General features: G+C 39.0%; 2 protein-coding genes across 6 annotated transcripts; both read right to left on the reverse strand.

Moving 5' to 3' along the window:
- Positions 1 to 242: 242 nt before the first annotated feature.
- LOC139766597 (uncharacterized) lies at positions 243 to 10130 on the reverse strand. The gene is made up of 5 exons (XM_071695456.1): positions 9867 to 10130; positions 8221 to 8381; positions 5955 to 6063; positions 3429 to 3615; positions 243 to 448 (listed from the first exon to the last, which is right to left on the reverse strand). Exons 1-5 carry the CDS (start codon positions 9964 to 9966, stop codon positions 334 to 336), a joined length of 672 nt encoding a protein of 223 aa, XP_071551557.1. The 5' UTR covers positions 9967 to 10130; the 3' UTR covers positions 243 to 333.
- A 2831-nt stretch (positions 10131 to 12961) lies between these two features.
- Positions 12962 to 20475, reverse strand: LOC139766596 (perilipin-1-like). 5 transcript variants are annotated; one of them, XM_071695450.1, is made up of 8 exons: positions 20378 to 20475; positions 19945 to 20082; positions 18189 to 18380; positions 17754 to 17873; positions 16903 to 17029; positions 16137 to 16270; positions 13945 to 14245; positions 12962 to 13478 (listed from the first exon to the last, which is right to left on the reverse strand). In XM_071695450.1, exons 2-8 carry the CDS (start codon positions 20059 to 20061, stop codon positions 13318 to 13320), a joined length of 1152 nt encoding a protein of 383 aa, XP_071551551.1. In that variant the 5' UTR covers positions 20062 to 20082; positions 20378 to 20475; the 3' UTR covers positions 12962 to 13317. The 5 variants fall into 5 exon arrangements, with proteins under 5 accessions (XP_071551551.1, XP_071551555.1, XP_071551552.1 ...); XM_071695454.1 differs by having other exon boundaries at positions 13945 to 14250; XM_071695451.1 differs by having other exon boundaries at positions 20364 to 20460.
- Between the last annotated feature and the right edge of the window lie 1667 nt (positions 20476 to 22142).

Genomic DNA, 22142 nt, shown 5'->3' on the forward strand with positions numbered 1-22142 from the left:
AGTTTTCAGTCTGGAGAAATTTCAAAATTTCCTAAGTTATGACTAAAAATTATGCAAATCTAAAGAATCCTCTAAATTGACTCCATACCATTAATGCTTTTAATATGTGTTTGCGAAAGAAGGGTTCCAAGTCTCAGTTAAATATATCTCAGGACTTCCTAATACAGTTTTCTTTTTACCAAGTGTAAACCCAATAAGCCTAAAACTTTTCATGACTGCAAGAAAGGTTGAAAGGAGAAAAATTTTACAAAAATAATTTTATTCCTAACAAGGTGCTGCTTTGTCTGGGGGTTCTGACAACTAATACATCTAATGATCCCATCTACTATCCCTCTACTGATTACCATACTTTTTCTGATGGAATATAATCTTTCGCTTTACATCAAGAGCATCCTCCAAGTCATGAAGTTTTAGAGGCTCACGATATCCACATCCCATGCTGGGGCATCTGTAAATATGAAGCAATTTGTTAATGAGTAAAAAATTAAATAAATCTCATACACAAATGTACAGCAAATGTAATTACTGATTTGTTTTTTCAAAAACAAGATACCACTGGAATAATTAATTCAATCATTATCACAGGAATTATTAATTCAATCATTAGAAGAAGAAAGAAGCACATTACAATAAAAGTGTTAGGGGATATACTGGGTCATATTAAACAGATGGAATGTCACTATTAATACCTTCAAACCTTTCCTTGCAAGATACGGTTTTAACCCTTAAACTTGAGATCAAGACCAGCTGGAAATTCCATCACCATGTGTGTACAAATGCTCTTTCTATTATGACTTGAAAGATTGGTGTGTATAAGAAAATAAAAAAAGTGATGTAACTATCTCGTACTGTCTAAAAGTAGTGCTGAGTAAATGGGAGGAAAGAATGTGGTTGCCATCTCAAGATGAGAGGGAAGGGAAGGATATGTCATTTCTTTTTCTTGAACTTTGTTTCACACTTCACCCTTATTTCATACATAGTTACAGCACTTATGGCAAATAACAAGAATATGCTTAGGCATATCACAGCCAGCATGTCTGGGGGTATTCTTCCTCATCTTTAGAAAGAAGGACATGGTGGTACTGTGTATGATATATCACCTTCTACTCTTATTTCTTAAATACACACAATGATGATGGTTAATAACAAGGATACAAGTGAAAATATTGCATTACAAACAAAAAATGACAAGACTGTGCACTTCTCCATGAAATGATTCTTCACAGTCAAAATATGTTCGAAAACATTCTAGTTCATTACCATCATCTTTATGATGCAATTATCATGTAACAACATCTGCGCATAAGGGGGCTGGGGATATAAGTGATGGAGTACCATACTAATTCTTTTCAAAATATTTTACTTGTTTTAGATGATTCTTATATCCTATTCCAGAAGCAGCAACTAAAAATATATATATACAACTCTGGTTCTTTATTCCTTAAACTGAAAGCATTTATTACAGTTAACCTTTCTACAAACTACTAATATGCAACAAGAAAACCAATCAAGAAACAGCAGCCAACATCATTTAATGTTCTCTAAGAAACTGCAGCTGACATCAATTAATGTTCTACCTTTTCCTGACTCTTTAAATTCTAGCTGACTTAACATATGATTATTAACCTACATATGTCTCTTCCATCGCTAGGAAGGCACAGGGAAAAAATCGACTATCCTCAGTGCCCCTACAACCACTATTAGAAGTACAAAGCTATTCAACTGAAGGTCATGCATACATGATGACTATGGAAAACATGTATTTTGTTGGATGACTTAAAGTTTGGAGGGGCTCTTATGATACCTATGAGCTGGTAAAGAAAAGAAAGAAGAGCATGAGACGTGAAAAACTAAGCAACAGAGTGATTTGATGGGAACTCAAGTAAGGTGGTAGGGGAGGCATCCCCAGTGAACTCAAGTTTATGCAAGAAATTACATAACACTGCATCTAATATTCTCTATTCACTGTAATCCTGGGATGATGAAGGTCTCTTGTAATGAAGTCGACATAAGGAGCTAGAATATTTCCAGAGAAACAATATCTCCCATGTCCTTTGCATACATACCAGCCACTCTTATCTCCATATACTTATTAGTAGTATAAAAGGCTTATGTAATAATTCTACATATACTTATGTTATTCATCAACAATGTTTAGCCTATTTATGAAATAAAAGCAGAGTTTTCACTGAAAAGAAAAAAAAAAATCCTTCAATGGACTTGCGTGGTGACCTTAATGGGATGGCTTTGATTAAGGCCTCTGCTGCCCATGCCACCTCAAAAAAAAAAAAAAAAAAAAAAAAAAAAAATCCTTCCCATACTTTGCAGCTAGTCCCCTTCTTAATGAAGTCTGGCATGATAGGTGTAATATTCCTACATAATCAGTGTCTGCTAAAAACCTTGTCTGCTTTCCCATACATTTTCAATGACAAGCAAAATTCTCAAAATAAAGTGGGACCCTGGAAGAGTAAAAGCAGAACATTGTTCCTGAGGCAAATCGAGGAGGGTTGCTGGTGCCCATACCATTAGAAACTCTACTCTTGGTGACCAGATGTACAATGATTATCTTCTGAGAGCATCATATGCTAGTACCCACAACAAATCTTAGCCATGCATTGCCTTCGAAAATATATGGGGGAGAGCAAGGCTTTTTGCAGACACTGTATTTCCTACTTACTGCCAAATCTGTGCCTATCTACATTATGAGTACAGGGAAAACAAGCTTAATAAAAAGAAAGAAACATCATATTCCACATCCTCTCTCATCTGGAGCTGTGGTGATACTGGAATCTGTTTGCATGAAGTAGTACCATGAGTGAAAAGTCACCTTTGGTGAGGCTACATAATTTTGAGTAAGTACAATCTCGTTAAGGATTTCTCAACTCAAAGCAGTCCATATTTTCCTGGTACTGGAAATAGTACAGCCTTGGGTTGCAAAAGCCTCTCGAAAGAGACCATAAGTAACACCAGGATTGTTTTTCATAGATCCTGGGATTATTATAAATAAAAATGAATAAATCAGGAGTTGCCTAACATATTATTCACACCTCTCTCAATGCTCAGTCAGCAAGGAATCTGGCCAAGAAAAAGGTAATAATATACTTTCCTGAAAATTTCCTGGTACTTGTAAATGCTAATCTATCATCTATTTAAAAAATAAATGTTTGTTACTTTTTTACATTTGTGCAATCCATGATGGAATTTTTGGACAATACACCCATTTAAAGGTTAAGGAAGACATAAAAGAAATTACAATTTCATCAAAGACTTGAACAATAATTTTGTTCGCTGAAGAATTTTGTGAAATGGTATGCCCATTACACAAGTTCAATAAAACAGTTTACAGCAACTGCAAAATGAATCTGGACTCCGCACAAAGTGGTCCAAAAATGAATAGCAAAACAACCGCAACCCAATATTATACTTACTTGAATCCTTTCCGCTTTTTTACTTTAATCATATCAACTACAGATGACCGATCATAAACATGACCACAGTGTTTGTTGCGTACTGGATCTGTCATGACCTTCTTGCTGATAGGGTCAATAATATTTATTGAGTGTTGGGTTGTTACCAGTTCCTCACTGTCATCAGCATTTGAACTTCCTCCTGGAACTGACAATATATTGTTACTCCAACTGTGAAATATTCTTCATATAATAATCATCTGTATCCTTCTATTATCATTATCTGTATTTTCAATTACAGGGGATGGATCCAATGCCTAGTCATGCACATTTTGTGAGATTCAATATTGCACAGCACAGGGCAATGAACCCTATCCCATGAGCTGTCAAAGGTAAGAGATGTAAGGGATTTGCTATTCCATTACCCTAATAGAATAATTCTGATTGAAAAAATACAATATGTCTTAAGGCAATGAGATCAGTTTCTCTTTAGTGACACTGATGCCAATTGTCTAACAGACTGTATATGTTGTTTTCAGTCAAGCAAACAGGTACAGCTTGGGTGATCAGATAAAAATTGTAAGAAATTGATTGGTTAGTTGACAACTAGCTAAAGAAGAAACCATCATTAACTGATAGATGACTTCCAACCCTACAGATGACTGGGTTATGGAAGGTCTTAAGAATATATGGTGTTAAGAGAAAAGCTACTAGAAGCAGCGAGAAGTTTTTATCAAGGGTGTAAGGTGTGTGTACAAATAGGAAGAAGAGTGAGTGGTTCCAAGTGAAAGTTGGTCTGCAGCAGGAATGTGATGTTACCATTGTTTAATTTGTTTATGGTTGGGGTAGTGAGATTAGTAAATGCAAGAGTCCTGGAGAAAAGCAATGGCAGATTTGAATGAGAAACTGCTGAAAAGATGGTGGCTGGCTTTGAAAGAGTTTGTGAAAGGAGGAAGTTGAGAGTAAATATGAATAAAAGCAAGTTTACTAGGTTTAGCAGAGTAGTGGGACAGGTTGGTTGGGGGTGTGAGTTTGAATAGAAAATTTGGAGAAACGGAAAAGATTCTGATACCTGGGAGTGGACATGGCAGCAGAAGTGAGTCATATGGTGGGGGCAAATGTTCTGGAAACACTGAAGAATGTGTGAAAAGAGGTCATTATCTGTAAGGGTGAAAATGGGTATATTTGAAGGTGTAGCAGTCCCAACAATGTTGTACTGATGTGAGGCATGGGCTATACATGAGCATATGCAGACAAAGGAGGATGTGTTGGAAATGAAATGTTTGAAGACACTGTGTTGTGTGAGATGGTTGGTTAAGTAATAAAAGAGTATAAAAGAGTGTGGCAATAAAAAAGTGTGGTTGAGTGAGCTGAAGACCGTGTGCTGAAATGGTCCAGACTTATGGATAGGGTGAGTGAAGAGAGGTTGACAAACAGGATATATGTGTCAGAAGTAGAAGGGACAAGGAGGAGGAGAAGGAGACCAAATTGGAGATGTAAGGGTGGAATGAGATTTTGAGAGATCAGTACCTGAATGTACAGGAGGGTGAAATGTGCAGAGGATATGGTGCATTGGAAAGATGTGGTATACTGGGGTGTATGTGCCATGGTAACTCCATAAATCAGTACCAGAGACCTACCTTCACTAAGAAACATTTCTCATCCTCCCCACTACTTGCACACACACCTTACTCTCTCAGTAAAAACACAACAACCATAAGTAACATTCTAAGCATGCCCATATACTTGTAGCACTTTTCAAAAGGCATTTTTGTCAAACCTATCATATGCTTTCTCAAGATCTACAATGCTACATATAATTTGTTCTCATTCTCCAAGCATTTCTCAATCACATGGTTCACATCCTCTTTGTCTTATCAAGCCAAACTGCCTCCTAATAATCAAGTTTTGAGCATGCCACCATCTTCTGAATCACTGTTCTCTACACACTACCAAGTACCCTCAAGACAAATTTCCTTGCAATTGAAAATTTACCTTTATAGACGGGCATGAAACATGCATCCCGCCATTCCTTATGCTAACCTAGAGTTATATAAACATCAAACAGCCTGAAAAAACTATCGATAGTACATCAACCCTTCTCTTGAGAAACTCTCCTGCAATCCCATCTACTTGTGCCAATTTGCCACACTTCATCCTGTGCTAGATTTTCATTGCCTTATCTTTTCACCTTGCTATCCACCATGTCTCACTCACTGTGCATACAACCTTGTCCCAAACTCACAACATCCATCTTCCAATCATCTAACAAATTCAGCAGTCCTTTAAAATAATGAAACCAACTCTCATTCATATCTTACCCCCAATTCCCCTTTTGCTTTAATTTTCCTCACAGAATGATTTGATAAATTCAGTCACATATGTTACTGCATTATCAATATAGAAATTCCAAACTACCTTATAAGGTGATAATACAAATATCAATGCAATGAAATCATCAATTATCTAAAATTTCCATCTGTGTTGAACAGCAAGGCTGTGTAATAACATGATATCTATAAAAGCTTCTAGGTGAATTATACATACCACTCTGTGCCAGGAGTTGTTCCCTAAATGTCTTCACACTGGGAGCATTATCTATAACTTCTTGAATATCTCTGTCTTGTTCTAGCTCCTCTAAACTCTCTAAATAAACCTGTAATGAAATAATCATAAGACAGTGACATATTCTCATTAGATGAGTAATTATCTACTTGTACATAGAGAGTGGGGCCCCCATCTCTCTAACTTTCTCTACTTTCATACTTTTCAAATGTTTGTTAACTGTCTACATCCATAGTTTCATTACGTAGATTACCAAATTATCCACAACTTTATTTCTGTAAAGGTATTTTTCTATCTCTTTTCTAAAAAGTTTACTGCCAGGAACTTATGTTATCCTTGCATCTTTCAAAGGCCTGTTTGCCACTAACACTGTCAGTCTGATTAAGGCTATAATCAAGATTCCCCTTATTCTTCTCTCCATGGCAGGAAATATAACATCCTCTTATATCTCTCTGTAACTCGGCTTTCTTACATCTGGTACCCTCTCTGTTGCCCTCTTCTGGATTTTTTCTATTAGATTTTTATGTTTCTTTAAGTGAGGAGGCCAAACTTGAGATGCATAGTCTACATTTGGTATAATTTAAAAAGCAAATACTTGACTTTAAGTATTCAAGTACTCATACAAAATCTTAATAGCAAATAATTTGTCTCAAAGTTCTCCTACGGTGGTCTTTTTGCGATAGGCTCAGTACTGTCAACACTCAATTCCTTTTCACACAAATTCTTGTACTCTTTTTCCTGCCAGAAGCAGATCAGCTGGTAGTGGCTACCCATGCGATGTTGAAAAATAAAATATATGTACTTGTACGTAATGAAAAAAATATGGAACTCAAACTAAGACTTTGGAGAAAGACAGTAAATAAACTAACAAATAGTTTATCATTGCTAGTCCTCCTGGAGGTGTTAGGAGATGGAAATTGTACAGTATTTAAGAAATAATTACAGTAATTTTTTATTCTTTCAGGCAAATACGTTTTTCTCCATGGAGTCATCCACTGTATATGATAAAAAAAAATCCCAGACAGACAACTAGGACTTACCAAAGTAATTACAAGAAATATGATAATCAAATATGAAATATAGTATCTCTTCACACAAGACTCTCCTCCAAGCTCAATGACTTCACCTTTTTCCCACCAATATCATTTCCTCTTTTCTAAAAGCCTCTACAAACCTTCACCTTGCCTCCACCATGTTATGATAAGACATCGCACCAAGTGCCCCTCTTAGCACTTTCACATCCAACAGTCTCACAAATCTATCACTTACTAATATTCCAATAATGTCTGCTTTTCATCTAACCTACTCACCCATGTGTACTTAAGTAAGTCCCTCTTTTTTAAATCAGGTATTCCAAATTCCTTTTTCACCACAGACCTCCACAGGCTGTTAACCATTTTCATTTACATCAGTGGGTATCCCATGCCCCCTAATTATACCTTCAATTGCCACAGTACCCACATTCACATTCAAATAATCCACCACTAAATCCTGATCCCTCACAATAAAATTGCAAACACCCACTCAGCACCTCCCAACATACTTGCCTCTTCCTTCTCTCACTTTCACACTAATAATTACCCATCTCTTGTAATCCACTTTCTCAGCTACAGCCGGGACTCACCTCCTTATGCTTTTTCACACATTTCCACAAATCCCCCTTCATCAAAAATACAACCCCTTCCTTGCTCCCACACTAACCCCTGATTTTACTCCAGAAACATATCCAAACAGTTCTTCTCTCTCCCCCTTGAGGTTTATCTCAATCACAATCAATACATTGAAACATACTACAGTACCTAACTCTCCCTTATTCTCAAGTTACAGCCAAATACAGTCAGACACACCAGCCTGAAGCTTCAGGTATGATGAGCACTTCTCACTTCTGTTCCACCTTTTGGAAAATGAAGTACAATGGGACAGTTTCTAGCCCATTTAAGGTGGCTTCTACAAAATAAAAGGAATGTGTGGGAAGTAATATTTCTCCTCTACTCCCTAGCTGCTATTTTCATTTTGTAATATGGAATTAGCACTGAAAGAATACAGTGAATGAGATGTTTGTACAATTACACACATGCTGTGACTGTTGTTTCACAAGGAATTCACAGAGATACATAGTCCACTAGTTATGTACTAAATGTCTGCCAATAAGTGAATATAATATGCAGTAAACTAGTCTTTAAAAGCAAACAGAAGAGCAAGAGATAAATCATGTATGACTGCACACACAAACATCTTGTTTCTTTACCTCATCATATTTATCTGAATCTGGCAATTCAGACTCTTCATCCACTGCTCTTTTTACAGCTTCCTTAGCTGCTTCCTTAGAAAGAGCCACTTGACGCTCTGCCTCAACACAGCTTATCAAGCAATTTTCAAGGTCAGATAAATGCTCGGCCTTCAGCGCATCTAGAAGAATAAGTACAATCTTTGTCATAAAATATGTAAAATAAAACCATTAAATTCAGCATTACTTATCACCTTTGGATTGGGATATGCTGATGGTTGAAGTGTCGGATAAGCAATAACAGGTACGAGAGAGGTGTGGTAATAAAAAAGAATTTTGGTTGACAGAGCTGAAGAGGGTGAGCTACAATGGCTTGGACATATGGAGAGAATCAGAGAGGAAAGTTTAACAAAGAAGATATATGTGTCAGAAGTGGACGGAACTAGGAGAAGGGAGAGACCAAGTTGGAGATGGAGAGATAAAAGTGAAAAAGATTTTGAATGATCATGGTCTGATCATGCAGGAGGGTGAAAGGTGTGCATGGGATATAGAGACTTATGGTCAACGTACTGTCAATGGACTGGACCAGGGCATGTGAAGTGGCTGGGGTAAACTATGGAAAGGTGTGTGGGAACTATTTGAGGATAAGGATCTGTGGTTTTCATGCATTACACTTGATAGCAAGAGAATGTTCATAAGCAAGTGTGGCCTTTCTTCTTCTGTTCCTGGTGCTACATTATTAATGCAGGAAATGGCGATCAAGTATGAAAGAAAACACTTATAACCCTGATTCATGCTTTCATAAATAAGAAAGATACAAACCATTATAGTCCGATATTAGAACAATCTATGAATGTCTGAAATCTTACTCTGTCTCAACAAATTACATGGAGTGATTCAGACTAATAAAATAAGGCATTAATGTTGCCCCATGTCTTGAAACAAGAAAAAAGTAATTCTTAAAAAACATGTTTTGTCATATGTCTTTGGCCAAAATTTATAATGTATAAATGTACATATCTATTTATTTAATCTATAACCAAGACATTTTTCCAAGAGATATATTGGTGTTAATCAGGTCCTCTTTCTATAAGCTTAAATTCTCACCTGGAGGCAAGAATATGTGGGTACACATGATAATTCTAGGTTCAGTGGGTCCTAAGAATGCACAATGAGGTGGCTGCTTCCTGCCACACCTCCTCTGTCTCTCACCTCATTCAAGAGTTAAGACCCTATGGACCCAGAATATAGTTCTACAGATGGTAATCAAGGCCAAAGGAAAGATGATAGAGCACTATAATGTACGTGTGATATCACCGTTGTATTAAGGGCAGATTCCAGTAATTCCTACAAGGCGTTATGTCGTTCAACTTTTACAAAAGCCAAGCAGTGTGGAACATAGTCAGCAGATCAGATGGCAGCAAAAACTGATGGAGAAGTGTAATCTATAGTCGATTCATCCCATCCAAACAAGGTGGAATCCAACAAATTTACCTACACCTCCAACAAGGAATCTCAACCCAGACCCTACTCTACCTCAGGAAACCCTAGTCTACCTTAGCGTGAGACAGAGATGGCAAAAACAAGACGATGTCGAAAATGAAATACCAAAATAGTTTTATTAACTCATCGGCAGAATAACCACTACGCCAAAGTTGATAACTTACCGTCCTCCACATACTCTAAAATCATGAAGGCACACTTAGTCACTTGATCACGGGTCTTCTCTAAAGCTTGGAAAAATACGTTATCATAATCATCCGTCATCTTGAAGGCAGAAACCACTTAATCTACACTGGTCTCATAACATAAACGTTTGTCCTCTTCGAAAACAATAACAAAGAAAATATCTAAAAAGAAGGACAACTCTAAGCTCTCGTGACGTGGGTTATACTAACGCCTGCAACTTCCCTGACAGTGCTGCCACCTAGCGACCCCTGCCTCAGGCATCGACGACCAACACGTTTGCTGGTCTTATTATTTCTTCTTTTATCCCCTTTTATGTCAGCATCTCCATTTCTTGTCTATAGTATAAAACTGAAAAGACTTCTCACTTCTTGTGGTCCAATGTGTTGTGTATAACCAGATGAATTAATGTTTTATGGAACATAGTGTGATGAATGAATCCAACACTAATTTGTATGGTCATACTCAACTATTACATGTCTTATAATTCTTTCAGATATCACATTTTGATATGGAGCAAAAAAAGTTATGCGAGAATTATAAAAAGCTTTCGATACAGTAACCACGATACTTTTGCATCAATATACACTAGTCTTGAAAATTCTGTGCATCGGTTGTACTCATTTCTGTCAAGCAATACAATGATCCCAGATGTTGATAAAATTGATGAAAGATTTAACGTATTGGGTTTCAACAGGTTCCTCACTCCAGCATCTTGTTTCTGGTAACATGACGATAGTGTAGCAGAAACTTCTGCTGTACGCAGATGATTGAATAAGTTATTCTATCAAGGAAGTAACAAAAAAAAAAAAAAAAGCAGTCAATTTTGTGTATCAGATTCTCATCCATGCTAGATCCACTTCTTATTTGTTGGCTGTAAACTCGTCACCACAAGTGCAGCTTGTTCTAAGGAACGCCATATGAATGGGAACCCACCATCTGTAAAATTCCAAGAAATGATACTTCCCCTACAGTACGTTACCATATCTACAGTCGTATACGATTTTTTTTTCTCTCGACATACTTTATCAAGACAAAATGTTAAGGGACGGAAGTGGTAAAATTTTTCTTACGGGTAATAGAGTTCTGGTAGCCATGCAGGAAACATTTAGCAGAGTGGACGAGACAAGTTTTAGGCTTCTATAAAGGGTCAAATGACTTCAAAGTGTAGCGCAGTGTGATTAGAAGTCACAAAAGATTCACGGGAGACATTTACAATCATCCGCAGAATAAACAGTTTAGGTAAGATCACCGTGATGGGTGACAAATGGGAGACTGGGGCAGAGTTGTATGGGGTCCCAGAATGTCGAATATGTACAAAATAAACACGTTGCATTGACTTCCATCTGAAGGACGCTCATAAATGTACAAGAATAGCGTAGAAGACTCGAGTTGACAAGAGTACAAGTTTCTAAAAGTAGAAACTATTGGAGAGGACAGGAACTGTGCAGACATGATAATGGTATGGAATCAGATTCAAATACTTTAGAATATTTGCCTGGACACCAACGAGTTACGCCTGGGTATCATCATACGTTGGTTAACTACCACCTCAAACTCCTCTCTAGAGACGAGATTATATTTAGAGGGAAAAATAAGTTTCCAGATTATTATAACGTGCCTGGCGTCTTAACTACGCGAGCATAACCACCCTTGGGTGATAATAGCGAGACATTCTGACTAGACAGATCCTTATGGCTCATGCCAAATGGCACATCATATCTACGGTCAAAGTTGATGGACTTTATAATCCAACTGCTTAATCAGGAGTTGTATACCATATTGATGGTATCAAAGCTTCATCCTTGCTGGGTCATTCGATCACTTGGGTTAGAGGAAAGCAGTATGTAACCACTTACAATGTCTCCTAGGTTTTGTCTAACGTAGCCGTACGTAAGAATTATTCCATTAAAGTTTCGACATTTATGTATCCAATCATATTTCTTCCCCAAGACTATTTCCAGTCTTAATTTCAGTCTCAATTTAAATATTAGACCTTTATGTTTTCTTCCAATTTTTATCACATTTCATATATATATAATCCTTTTTGTAAATAGCTTTTTTAGCTTAGTCCTGTTGTCATAAATCTGCCAAATGCGTAGGTTTCCCTTCGTCATATAACTGATCTATTTCCGTAATAAATTTCAGATTCCTGTGTTATTCTTCGGGCGATAATTCCATACAAACTTGCATTACAGACTAACTAGTTCCTGAACTTATAGTTTTGGGAAGTTTAAGTATCCATATTCATTCTAAGGAGAATTCCACAAATAAGACCTTTTACTCTTCAATATGAGAGCTACAACAAGGATGGAGCTCCTAAAGCTTCGGTCATATCCCTTCAAGCACTCCCGGCTGACGAAGTCGAATCCTGGAGAACCTGTCCTGCTCGGCTTCTTACATTAATCATCCCGGGCTTAGCCTCCCGTCCATTCCTCCCCTCGCCTAAAGAAGCTAGTGGTAAACCATCCCCAGGACGCAGAAGAGCGAATTTTTACGCTACGAGACACTAGGTGGAGATGTATAAGAATGTTACTGTTACACTGAATCACATGGTAAACCTCTTCAGCAAGTCTGTACAATCCTTGGGTATAATGGTCTGGCCTTCGACTTTTCATATTTGGGTGAAAGATCACGTACTCAAGGAGTGTACCTTGCTGTTCATGTATTTGATATTTTCTCACACTCATAATACTACACGAATAAATTACAGTTTTGCAAAGAAAATATAGTTTGAAACTTTGCGTCCCAAACTTTCCTCAAAGAGCAATTTTCACATCACAAAAAAAGTGTCTTCCCGTTACCACCGCTTGAGGTTTACGGCTTTAAACTCTTAATGTAGTTAAACTTGCACTTCGTTCCCTTTAAGTGTGTCGAGTAATAAAGTTATATGAAGTTAGTGAACGTGTGCTTAGGTCGGACCATTATTTTTTATGGTGCTCAACTTATTATTGTGCGAGACTTTCTACCAATCGTTCAACGATGTTTTTGTAATGTCAGAAGCCTTGTCCTGTTATGCCACACTTCTGACATTAATGAGACATCTTTCATCTGTATGATTTAGGGAAACAAACTATTCAAGAATAAAGAATATAATGTTACTGAACATCCGAGTGAAATACTATAGACAAATCATATACCAATTTACAGGAAATCATGGCTACAAAGTACGCTACTGGAACATCCACATTTCTTTTTACTTTAAAATATACTTGTACTGCAGAAGTCTGCAACACAAATTCCGATATGCAAGAAAAGTCTATGAACAGTCCTGGTAACATGAAGTTATCCATACAACTGGATCATGAAGTAATTAAGATTTCATTATCTTTTGAGTGTACTTTTCGAGGAAGATACTCTTAATATTGCGATTTGAATTCTGACCATTACAAGCGAAATGCTTAAAAAAAAAAAATGTCCCTCAGTGACGCGTTAACACAGGAGGAGGGATGATGGCAGGGTGGGTGGGTTTAGGAAGTTGTGGATTCCTCGCGTTCCTCGATGGTGGCCAGTCCCCAGACCATGGTTGTTGACGCTCGTTCTCGCTGCTCCCAGGAAGTCAGTATACATCGCAGGCGATAGTCTGACCACGCCTGTCGGGAGGAAGATAAATGTTTAACTTCTAAGGCGTACGGTACTTAACATAATGGTACGACAGTTTTTTAGTCTAGCCTTTACGGGTCATGTGAAAGATATCATACACAAGGGTCGTAATGCTACAGTTTCGGGAAGGACAAACTATTAGGGAGTATCTTGCACCACGGTCAGTAATCACAATTGTTATTGTTAACCAAATCCTGAAAATTTCACCTCCGAAAAGTGTCAAAATTTATTCAGTACCAGTTTGAAAAAGGCAATTTTCTAGTAGCTCGCACACGATTAATTCTAATTCTACAGACGTACCAGTTATTTCGAACAATCAGTTCACAAAAGGTAAACAAATCAACACAAGAATCTATGAATGAAGTTGAAATATCAAACTTAAAAACAAAGCCGATTACATTTAGCTGTCAACTTTATGAAAAGTTCACGAATCTGAATTAGTTCGAGGTTAATTACCCAAATCTTCATAATTTCGCCTTCTAATGCCATGCAGAAAATTGCAAGACGAAGCAGTAGCTTCCTGGTTATCTTTGCCACGATGTGGCAGAGGTCCATCATAGCTCTGGCGGTCACACTGGCAGCAGATCTGGGGTCTAGGGAGGACACCAAGGGAAGCAGAGTCTGGAGAATGGCCGAGAGGCGGGCGTATGCGTGCAGGGCCAAACTGTATATGATCCGGGCAACTGTTGTCAGATGGTTCACGCCTAGCCACGGTTTCGGAGTCCAGTACCACTCCCGAGCAGCCCTCGCGGCACATCTAACCTGACAAGTTACGACTTGGTTTACTTTTAGCATTTCTGCAGATTCTTTGTAAATTGGGATTGGATTATATAATATAGGCTTATGAGCCAAGGAGTACAGTTTCCTTAGGCTATTTAGCGCTCTCGGTACAGATGAAAACATTCTTAAAAATTCAATACGTATTATAAATATTACTTTAGAAGAAAGTGAATTCCATTGTTTCCCTAGTAATAGCAGTACACCTAGAAGGACTGTTGTAAATATTTGGATGAAAACTTAGCCAGATTGGTAGAAATTCAGTTCCCTCTGTTAGACTACAGTAAGTAGGATAGTTCGACCCTCGGTTGTAACCTGGTCATGATCTGGTCAAAAGTAATGCCATGCAACTCTTACTATAATGTTAGAGATGTTAATTTACCAAACTCGCCCAATTTTATACAGTAAATAGGAATTAAAATTGTTCCAAACTTGGTCAAAAGTTACATCCCTGATCCACAAATCAAATTACATCTATTGAAGCTAACAATATCATTTTTGTTAGGAAAATACAAAGGGTACTTCATCTGTGTACTTCTACCAGCTGTCATGGATACTGTATAGAAACCAGAGTAACCATCCACGGATAAGGCCAAGAGAAAGATTTAGTAGTTTCTTCTATTTTATTCATACGGTACAGTCTGACCACAGAGAGCGTCACACCTCTGCATACCACATTCATTCGCTTTATCACAAGCACAATTCTCAACCTTAATGTTCAGGCCTCTGTAACTTAGCCAAGTCTGTTTACTCTCCCTTGTATTACCAAACAACTTGAGCTCACCTAGACGTCGATTTCCAAATTGTACCCCGCTTGTCACCACGCACCTAGCATAAAGCACTCGCTCCTCAGTGTCATAAGGAAATAAATTTAACACATTCACCCACTTTTTTTTTTTTAAGATGAATTCAGGACTCAAGACAAGCACTGGGAGTACTATCAAACAAGCCCATCCTATCCCTCAAACAAGATCTCTCTTCCTACACACTCCCCATATACCCAAGACCTCTGCCCTCTCTCCCACCCACTTATCGATCCTTTTGGATCCAATCGTTCAGTTCTCTGCAATATCTACCCAATGGTATCCTAAAGACTACTTCACCTTCTTACCGTTCACACTTTAACCAGCTTCGCCTCTGTTAGTCGTATAATGGAGCTTCTCCGGGTCCATAAAACATACATTTCCATCGTTATAAAACAATGTAAATTTCATCATAAAACTTGCAATTAGGATTATAGTGCTCACGTGAACCATAACACGACCCCTTTCTCGCGGAGGTGCCGTTGTTCTAGATTTAGAGCAGAGTGCCGAGGGACTTGGCGTCATGATTCATAGTCTCTCCCTCACAGTTGTCAGCACAGACAAGAAAAACCAACCGCAAGTAAACATCGGCCCACAACTCTGGGTGGGACGAGACCAGATGGCCAAGACGGACGAAAACTGATCGAAACAAAAACAAGTCCATGATCGAGCAGATGAGACGGTCCCTAACGTAAAATCCAAAATGAATTTCCAGTTTATCAAATTAATAATTCTGCAACTTTGCAAGCTCAACTCCTCGAGGTGTATGGCACGACTTTTCATCACGAATTCGTGGTGTATGACCAGTTTCTAATAAGTTAGGTTGACAGGCCATCACACCCAGGGTCTTGCATGGAGCCGATGGGATTAAATGTAGAACATACAAATTATTTGGTACAGATCGTCACTTTATCGTGCTTGGCTGCACAAGACGGAAGACTGCGAGGAAGGTTATGGAGATCAGAGTAACAGATGCTGCCTAATCCACCATCTGACACTGTGGGGAAGGGAAAGAGTCCTGACCAGTAGTGTGGCTGTGAAGGGGGGGGGGGGGGGGTTGGTACTCACCAGCTGTGTGGGTCTGGAGGAGTCACAGTCCGGGTGATGTGGGTGGATAACGGAGTGGGTGACCCTGAATAGGCGGAGTTGGGTCTTGTGGGCTAGTGTGGAGGCCTTCGTCACCACCCCACCTCCCCTGCCGTCTGTGGCAAGAAAAATACAAGATGCTAATGTTTAACAAATGTTCCTGCCTTGCCACATAGCTCCTGGAAACATTACGAACATTAATCAAAGTCAAAGTATACGGACTGGAAATTACAGAGCATACATTCTTGAACAGGTTTCTTATTGTATAGAGGGTAAAATGAGCAACTAAATATTCTGAAAGGAAAATGTGGAGACCGAATCTTGAAAGGATTTAAAAGTCTTTGTTTGCATGAAGAATCTTTGAAACGTGGAGTTTGTCTAGATCAGTTATTGAGTGGATGGATTCATGACAGTGTCGACTGCCTACAAGATACCTTTCCTCTGTGGCTTGGACGGAAGACTTCTATGTGGTCAATTCTCTATTGAAAGTAATGCCTGTGCGAGGGTTAATGAAGTGAATAAGAGCATTCAAATAATAGAGCTGTGAAAGCAGTTTTTAGACCCATTTGCCTTCACACGTGTATTGTTTTGAAAGGAAGAGCTGGAATATGAAGAGGATTTCCTATAGTATCGTTTAAAACAACTGTACAACAGTTTTATAAGAAATTCTTTTGATAAAGACCTAATACCACATCCAATCCCCACGAACTCTTGACAATCCCCAACTCTAGCAAGTCGTGGAACTCACTCGACTCCTGGAGGTCGCCCTCGTCTGGGGGAAGGTAGTAGTCCAGAAGAAAGTGGGCCGCTTCCAGCAGACGCTCGGCGACTTCCGCCGCCGTACGGCCTCTCTTGGTGTTCGACAGTAACTCCACCTGCCAAAGAACAGGTGGTCAAGGTCAAACAAATCAAAGATATTCTTAAAATCAATCACGCGGCTTGTACCCAAAAGACGCTCACGCTTTCACAAGTTAACCTAAATAAAGCCTCGCTACTTTAAGAATTATGCTTTACCTCACCTATTTTAAAATAGGCTGTGGAAAATTATGCTCAAGAGTCTGACTGGACTATCACCGCTTTAGGTGGTTGTAGAGTTTAACACTTTCACATCATATTGGCCATTATTGAATAATTCTTGAATATATTAAATGTTGTGGGAACTCCTGCATGTTCTCAACTAATAACACAACTATCCGACGCGAACTCTGATGATTACGAGGATACAGAGATAACACCACGCCAGCCGCACAGCAAGGAAAATTATATCAAAAGCGGCGCAGCATATCTCGCCAATACGCATAGAGCTAAATAAATATTCACATATATATATATATATATATATATATATATATATATATATATATATATATATACATACACACGCTGGGTACATTCTCATAGTTGACCAGATAATATTTGCCAATATCAAAGATGACAAGATCTATCATCCGTATCATCTGAAACAGATTCAATACACCGACAAATATTTCCCAGGTGTCTGCTAACCTATCCAACACTAGAGCACAATCCATAGTTAATATGGTCGGAGTGCAATGCTCAAGGAATTCATGAACAGGTAGGAAGTGGTACAATACTCACGGTGTTGTGTACTCTGGTGGTGAGGGCTGAGGTTAATGTGAGCGGTTCGTCATCGGCGGCGGTGGTAGTGGTGGTGCCAGCGAGCAGACTCAGCACCCGACCCTGTATGTCCTCCACCATCTGACACGATCAGTATCAGCAATCAATTAAGAGGCACAAGACTAGAAGGTACAGAGTTTAAACCCTTACCTGGATTACTTTTAAGCCAGTTCAAGATAATCTGATAGTTCTATCATCTGTACATACAGTGTGGGCCAATACACCGTATGAAGAAAAAAGGTTTAAAATTACATTATTAGCTTTTTATCAAGACTATCTAGAATTTCTGACATCTGGCATTAATGAAGATTACTTGAATACGAGAGCAATAGTGGAGTATGATATTATAAATGAAAAAGAAACCGTTTAGAACTGAAGTGGAGGACAAACCCTCACCTCATTGGTGGGCTTCGTGACGATGGGCGCCATCTCTTCTACAGAGTCCAGACCGCGGCACGCCCACTCGTCCAAGACTTTCCAGTCACCCGCACTGTGGATGATGGGCGCGGCCAGAGGAATTGCCCCAGTCATCGCGATCCGTACGCTGGTCTCGGCGGCGCCCACCACCGCGCCCACACATCTGTAGTCCTGTGGCACAACAACCACCCTGTTGTCAGTAAAGCTAGGAGGAAAGTGGTACAACTGCTGTACAAAGTGTGGTAGGGTGCGTTCCCCAGCCGCGGGAAAATTTGTAAATGTACGAAAAGACCAGCTATGTAGTTGCAGATAGAGTTATATGTAATGACACCTCTCTCTCCACGACAATGGCAAATGAGCATAAATCGGTTGTGAAAGATATACAGGTATCCAAATATTACTATTCTCGAAGGAGTTCTTGTAAGTGAGCGACCGCTGAACTGCAAGGAAAGTTGTTAAACTCACGCCAATCAACTTGAGCAACGATCTCAACAAAGGGGAACAGTTCCCCTCTCCCCTAAGCTACGTCAATGTATCCCTGGGATGGACAGTCACTCGAAAGTATTTAACAAGCTATTGCTTTTGGTCGGCAACCTTACACTGACAACCCTCTGACACTCCTGCTAGACACTTTCCGAAACTAAACTTTCTTTTTCCAAAATTACCCTTCCATTTCTTTTTTTTTTGGGGGGGGGGGGGATATCGGCAATATAGGGTATAGCTGAAGTGATTTATTTTGATAACGTTCAGACCAGGTAATAGTATCTACCTGTTAAAAACGAAGACAAGCATAAAAGTATGTTTGTATATGCCGGGCAACATAAGAGTCTGGCATCAAAATACAGTAATCTTCCACTACCGCCAGAGACAGAAGAAAAAGTTCTCAATTTTTAAGCTATGACTGCGAAAGTAGCCAGTTCTGCCTAGTTCCTGCTTACAAACTATTTCTTTTTGGCCATTCAAGGATAACAAGGGCCTTATATTTCGTGATGGAATTTACAGTTCCACATTAATGCCTGTTAAGTAGTTTTAAGCTTTCATTGTTTACATTACAAGTAATAAAGGCGATTATCACCACTATGTAGCTGTAAATCTTGTTAGCTGTCCAGGATAAAGTAACTTTCCTCAAACATTCAAAATCAAATTAAAGATGATTCTAATAGAATGGTTTAAATATGCACAGTTAACTTGAGATATGAAGAGATTGTGTTCTGCAGTGGTTGTGTACGGTAACATTCACGAGGAATGATTATGAAAATTACAATACAGTACGATGTTCAGGGTGATAGCGGCGAGGGTCGTGTGTACCGGAAAACTGGGTTCATGTAAACAGACGTAAAACAAGAAAGTCGCATGACCGCTCGCGCTGTAGCGTTTGAAAGCGACATTTACGTGACGTCCTATCTTTGGTGCAATATTTCCAAGAGAATGTTTAATATTCCGTCAAATCTCAACCGCTGGGAAGGTTAGGCGAGGTCTGCACAGTTTTGAATCTCTACAAGCGTATATAACAACTCTACATTCTACCAGACATAACGTTACAATTGCCTTCATATCTTTCCGTGAAACAATACTCCAAATCACACTCGGCACAAATGTATTCAAAGCCGACACCGTTGCAAATTATGTTAACTATAAACCCTTATAAATTACTACCAATGAAATAACCATACAGAACGTATTGCACACAGACCAGTAGCATGGCCACTTCTTCAATGGCTTCAGACAACCTCACCTTTGTTCTCCGATAGACGTTGGCGGTCAAGGCGAGGGCGTCGCTGACGGAGGGCAATGCCAGCAGTCGGCCAACGAAGCAAGATCTGGCCTGAAGACTGCCGTGGGTGCGAGCCATTGCTGCTCCTCGTAACACAGCCTAGTCACGTACGATACTGCGTTAATGTGTTACAGTGGTGGGCTAAATTGAATCACTGCCCAAGTTACTATGCAAAATAATATGGAAACTAGGCCTCCCCAAATTCACTTTAACGCACTAAGCTATTAATTATACAATCCAGGCAATTAGTCCACACGTTATCAATATTACATAACCCACCATCCTCATTTCTATGAAACGTATTGCCACCAATTCATAATAATTACACGCATCTCCCAAAGCAACCGATCTACAAAAAAAAAAAAAAGTCAACATCTAACCTTCGGGAGCTTACGCTGTACGTACCCGCTACCTCCCGGTGTCCCAACCACTGGCAGTGGTGGAGTCAAGGAAGCCCTCACTTCACCTTACCCTGACGACTGCTTGATGTTGCTGTCGTCTGAACCAGATATTTCTGAATCCCTTTAGCCTTTCCATGGAATTTATTTTGAACAAAAATAAAACAAGATTTGTCTATGGGAAGATAATCTAAGCGGGGAATTATTTGCATCGCAGACAACATATTGTATACACTTCTTTATAGGAAATTGTCAGTTATGGCTACGCTCAACGACCAAACAACCCACGAAAGACGTTAAACCTCGAATGCAAACTTACAGAGACATCTAGTGATTAAAATGGGTACTTTATAAATGAAAACGAAGCAATGAGTTTATTGCATTAGACTCGATAATTTACCAAGCTGATAAAGTTACAGAGACTAATCATAAGAATATATATATATATATATATATATATATATATATATATATATATATATATATATATATATATATATATATATATATCCTATGCTGTTATGTAGGAACAGGCAAGATATCGTCAGCATTGGGATTCTTAATATTGGACATGTTTTGGAAAATAATTGGGAAGATCTTGGACTCCAAGACTACAATATCAATTTCCACTTAAACAGTTCTCTTGGCTTTTTATGACAGAGTGCGTTTGTTTCACCTTATCGCACACGTTCAATGAAAGAAGGTATATGTATGTCCGGAAGTTTGGCGTGTCTATAGTTCTGCGTCTATGAAAATTCATCTTGATCTGCGCCAAAGTTGCATTTGTATAGTTAATTCAACTTTAATGTTAAAGGTTTGATGTCCTGATAGAAAAAAAAAAGAAAATCTTTGTCCTGCGTTTGGCACAGGCTTACAAAGCCTCCCTGATGGTTATCTGTGATGGTGCCATTGCAGAGGACATCAGCAGTAAATGAAGAGTCGGTCAGGTGCAAGAACCGCGTCTCGCCGCTGACACAAAATGGCTTCCGGTTTGACTGCGCTCTTAAGGCTATCCGTTCCTCGCTACTGATAAATTTGATCTGCCGCGTTGATAATCTCAGTAAATTGTTGTACACTCAGGGAGCCAAAAGTCTTCGACAACACTTGGCATCAGACGTTTGTGGTGGGTAGTCTTCCTCACCCGCTCCCAGGGTCTGCTGGTGATGCTACCCCCTCCCTCACCTCGGGTTGCCAGGAAACGCTCTGATTACTTCCCCGTCAGGAGTATAAAGCGGCTTCAAGGCTTCAGCCGAACACCTTCACCACTCTCTATTGTGCATGTCAATATATTACGCGCTCTTTTACGGATTCCGTTCAGCGCAGCCACTTTTACCCTTCCGACCTGAGTACGTTTAGTTGTTCCATGGTATACTACTGTATTACTCACACGATGGAGTTTTACCAACCTCGTTTTTTTCTATTCGATGCTTTTAAAAGCAACAAACGTTATGGCGCCAAGGAGATCCCTTCAAGCATAATGTGAGCAGCCTGATCCGGCGTCATGGCGTGGGCGATGGCCACACACGCCTTGCCAGACCTAATAACACGTTCTCTACCACAGCTAATCTCATGCCTTGCAAGTATTGAATACCGTATGTCCTCCATTATTACATCTTTCGTTTATATATATATATATATATATATATATATATATATATATATATATATATATATATATATATATATATATATCTTTCAAACTATTTGCCATTTCCCGCGTTAGCAAGGTAGCATTAAGAACAGAGGACTGGGCCTCTGAGG

Source organism: Panulirus ornatus, chromosome 58 (genome assembly GCF_036320965.1).
Source record: "Panulirus ornatus isolate Po-2019 chromosome 58, ASM3632096v1, whole genome shotgun sequence".
Taxonomy (NCBI): Eukaryota; Metazoa; Arthropoda; class Malacostraca; order Decapoda; family Palinuridae; genus Panulirus; species Panulirus ornatus.